General features: G+C 40.3%; 1 protein-coding gene across 4 annotated transcripts in view; it reads left to right on the top strand.

Annotated features, from left to right (window-relative positions):
- KIF16B (kinesin family member 16B) overlaps positions 1–4709 on the top strand; it is a 253928-nt gene that overhangs the window by 169250 nt on the left and 79969 nt on the right. For 3 of the 4 annotated variants that reach the window (XM_019549135.1, XM_019549133.1, XM_019549134.1), the window contains one exon: positions 3029–3151. The exons of the other annotated variant lie outside the window; for it this stretch is intronic. In XM_019549135.1, coding sequence (XP_019404680.1) covers positions 3029–3151 — 123 coding nt within the window. The remainder of the gene's footprint in view (positions 1–3028; positions 3152–4709) is intronic. 4 annotated transcript variants of the gene reach the window in all.

Genomic DNA, 4709 nt, shown 5'->3' with positions numbered 1-4709 from the left:
TGGGCAATTTTCTTTCCTGGGAGATGGGGGTGCATTTAATTTTTCTGGGCTCTCTCAATACAACACAGTGGCATTTCAGTTACGTATATAATCACTATAATCAATTTACCGAGACCATGAAGATATTTCTAGTGAGCCTCATTGGAAGTTAAAAGTATTGAGTATATGATAGTAATTGTGAGAGCTGTCTTAATGAAGACTGACTATGACTAAATATAAAGGTTTTCAGATTATGCAAAAATATTGAATATACATCTGTTAATTCCAATGCATTACAGAATTTCTGTATTCTTGTCTGTAAAGGTAACAAATCCTACAGTTTTATGAAAAAGTTTTTCTTTGTTAAAGTATTTTTATGTTTCACTTCTATGTTTAAAATAATACTGGTTTGCAGTAGTAAAGATACTATTTAATCTCTCAGGGCATTTTTTATTCCATACTTTAGAGTATTTTTTTAGATCATATATTTTTCTCTAAACTATTAATATCTTATTAGTAACATTTTTCTAGGAAGCTGAGTGACAATAAAATCAATTTGTGAGAGTGGCTTTTGTGGTAGTATTTTGTTGCTAGATTAAATTTCAATATCATGATCAGGGAAATAAACAGCTCTTCCTCTCAGAGATTATATTAATTAAAATCAGTTGAGAGGGGAATTTAGGTTTTCATTTTTTTTGCTGTTTGTGACAGCCAAAAATCACAAAATATATTTTGGCTATTAAATAAAAACTGTTGTTTTCATGAAAGCAAATACTTTATAAAAATATATTTTTCATTTAGCTGAAAACTCACTTCTGTGTTGAAAATCTACTTGATGAACAGTTATCTTCTTAAAGGTAATAGTAAGAAAAATTGGGGTTGAGATTAGTAAAGATACTTTCTCACAAGATGGCCACTAGTTAAACAAAACTGGTAGTAACCAAAGTTATCTATGGACAGATTACCCAAAAGAGGCCTAAATTAAAAAAGTTCATAGTCTCTGTTCATTTCCTGTTAGAGGAAAATGCACATCATGAAAAACATTGTCAAAACTGAAGCAAACAAGTACCCAATAAGCAATTCCAATGCAAAGTCCAAGGAATCACTGAGCTGAAGGTTAAACAATGCTTGCCCTTTGACCAGTTGGTGCTGGTCAGGGATACAGCTCTTAGCTGACAATATATTGCCCCTACATGTGTAGTTCTAGTCTTTTTAACATAGGTTTTCCTGGCTGTCCATCTGGCACTTCTCATGAATACCAATTCCATCTACTGAAATAAAAAGAAAACTTTGTTTTTAAACATTGTTTATATATAAATGCAGAGATATTAGGGATTTTTTAATGCAAATTTATCATGCTGCAAAAAATGTCAAGTTTCAATATTTAATGAAAACCAGTAATAGTTTCTACTGTGTTTTTAGTATTTTCACAAAAATTAGATCCCTAGATAGTTTTTTGGTTTGATCTGGAGTACAGTACACACAATACAGTTGCATCTGGTCTCATATGATTGTGAGGAAGGCTTTGAAGCTCATTGATCATCTGGAATGTAAATATAAATTGTCCTTTTGTAACTTCATTCTGTACAAATGTATAAAGTGACAAAAAAAATAAAGTTTAGTTTTTTAATCTATATTTCAGTTCTCTGTTTTTCCCAGTGCTATTTTTTGAATAAAAATACAGTTAACCAAGCCTTTCAGACCAAACGCTTTCAACTAAGACAATGACAAACTTAATAAACCAAGTATCTGTATTTATTACAAATGAGCGAGATACTTTTTTGGATACTTTTAGATTGCAAAACATGGAGCTACTCAGCTACAACAATGTTTTAGTTTTTGACATAATTTTGGAAAATAAGATGTTGGTTACAATTGCAGATCCTATATGTCTTGCAGTGAAAGAAATATTCTCATTACAAACAACTTTGCATAGAAGTCTATAATCTACAGCAGCTTGTTGTCCCAAACATGAACATTTGTCATATTTGAGTTTTTTATTAATCAAATGAGGCTTAAAGGAAATGCTAGAAAGCTGTTTTGGCAGTGGATTAAAGTGTTATCTGTATGTTATTAAATTATAAACACTTTAAACATTTAACATCTTTTCAGATTTTTTTTGATGTTTTAGATTGCCACAAGCTCTGCATAATGTCTATAAACAGGTCTCCTGTTAAAATGAAAGAAAAAATCTTTTAATTTTAGCTGCAGAGGTCCGATGCATATATTTATATATGATATATTTTCAGAGTTTAATGCTTTCTATTAAAGCTGCAAATGCCTTCAGAGTAGGGGTGGGCAAAATATGGCCCATGGGCCAGATCTAGCCTGGCAAGTGATTCTGTCTGGTTCTCAGCAGGTCCCTCAGGCCCTTGGCCTTGCCTAGCCCAGTTGCAGGGTGCAGCCCGAGCCATCATGTGTACAGCCAGCCTCGCTGCCCCCAGACCTGGGACAGGGCCGCAGGGAATGGCATCCAGGAGCAGGACAAGTGGGTGAGGGTGGGAACAGGGCAGGGCTAGGATCACAGGGTGATAACACTGCAGAGTTGGGGCCTCTGGAAGAGCTGCAGTCTGTTCCCTCTTATCCCTGTGACAGGTGTCAATTCCATGGGCAATGCCAGCCTCTGCCCATGGAACCAACACCCATCACAGGGTCATGTGGAACATATATTGTGGCTCTGCCCTGAAACCCAGCCCCTCACTGTCACCACCCTGCAATCCTGGTCCCAGCCGGCAACAGCTCATCAAAAGCCCTTAAGTGGCACTCTACCCTAAACATTTGCCCACCCCTGCATCAAAGAGTATATAATATTTTGAGTACATTTTACCTCAATTTCCATGCATGTCCAAAAGTAATGCACAGGTTTGCTTTCATGAAGATTACAGTTTTGCTCTCAAAGAATTATTTCTTTGTTTTCAGAAGCAACCTTTACTTCCTTTATGTTTGTTTACTATCTAAGAGTGCTTTCTCATTTCTGGCCAATTGAAGTATTTTTTATGTATTGATCTGATTTTTCCTTTGTTCTCTTTAATTGATATTCACTTGCTAGCGGATGGTCTGTCGCTCTCTGGGAGCAAATCCAGAGGACCTGAAGGACCCAATTAAAATTAGTATTCCACGCTATGTCCTTTGTGGGCAGGGAAAGGATGAGCACTATGAGTTTGAGATAAAGGTAAGTACTTTTCAAATGTCTCTTGCTAATGGGCCTTCTATGCATGAGCTGCTTTTTTATACCATTGCTCTGGAATTGCCTCTTATTTACAAGCCAGAGGTTTCAAGTTTGCTGTGCCAAACAATCAGGTTCGAAACAGTGATGTCACAGACCATGTGGGAGCCAAACAATGCAAGTAGCAGCTGGAAGAGAGAAATAACAGGTTAAAGAACTAGTCAGTGATTCCCACAAGGAAATGTATTACTTTAGTTGGCTGACTGCTCAGGGTCTTGATAACAAACCAAATCATTCTGGATTTCAGAAATGATGGATAGTAGCAGAGAAAAAGGTAAGCCTACTCCAAGCATGAAAGGCAAGCCTTTTTAATGCAGAATAGTCCTACAAAGCTATGTCTTGCCTTGGGCATAGTGTTAGTCTCAGTAAAGCAGGGGTGGGCACTTATTTTGGTTGGGGAGCCACTTAATGAGTTCTGGTGAGCTATCGAGGACTTCGACGGTAACCCTACCCCTTGATGGGTGCCCTGCCCCAGGGTTGCCATCTTGGAATTGGAAGTCCCTCCCTCTAACCCCTAACATTTGCCATCAAAAGTCCCTCCCCTTGTCCCTGGAAGAATTCCTTTGGGGGTTGGGGGTGTCACCTTGGAACCAGAGAAAAATCAAATTGTATACTAAAAGTCGAACATCTCGTATAATGTATTTTAATTTTATTTTTAAAAATATTTTGTCCTGATTTCTATGTGTTTGTGTAGTCTATATAGAGATGATTGCAAAATAGGTAAAAAATAGTCTTACTCTTACGTATTGTGTGTGGGGTGTGGTGGGGGAGATGAAGGTGTGTGTATGGTGGGGGAGGGTGTGTGTGGGTGTGTGTTTGAGGTTTGTGAGGAGGTGTGGTTGTGTGAGGGGGTAGATTATGTTGGGTCAGTGTGTGTACGTTTTGGAGGGATGTGGGAGGGTGGGCAGGGAATGGGTATGTTTGGGGTTTGTGGAGTGTGAGGGTGGGGAGCGTGGGGTCTCTCCACATGGTGCACAGCTCCTGACGCTAGTGGTAGCAGCGGCGGCAGGCAGCAGACCCTCCAGGTCCTTATGCCCTACACAGATGCAGCCACCTGGCAACGCATGGCTCCAGCTAGTTCTGTGAGCTGCACATGGCAGCAAGGAGCTGAGCCAGGCCGGCTAGCCTCTATTGCACCAGGCTCTAGGGACTCGCACACCATGGGGGGGAAGCCTCACGTGATGAAGCTGGCTGCCTTTCCTGCTTCCTGTTGCCACATGCAGCTCACGGCACACCAGTAGAAATAGTCGAGACCCCACTTCCTGCTTTCCAGCAGAGTCCCATGACCTGCACATGGTGGCAAGGAGCCGGGAAGGCAGCTAGCTCCATTGCATGGGGCTTCCCCTCTGTGGTGTGCAAGTCCCCGGAGCTGTATGTGATCCCCTCATGATAAAGGTGGGCCACATGCAGCTTCTGGAAGTAGCTGGAGCTGTGCATCGCTGAGCAGCTTCACCTGCATGGGCTATGGGCACCCTGAGGGTCCACTTCCTGCTGCCACTGACGG

The sequence above is a fragment of the Crocodylus porosus genome, unplaced genomic scaffold, assembly GCF_001723895.1.
Source record: "Crocodylus porosus isolate Cpor-Errol unplaced genomic scaffold, CroPor_comp1, whole genome shotgun sequence".
Lineage (NCBI taxonomy): Eukaryota > Metazoa > Chordata > Crocodylia > Crocodylidae > Crocodylus > Crocodylus porosus.
This window is presented reverse-complemented; position numbering and strand designations above follow the sequence as displayed.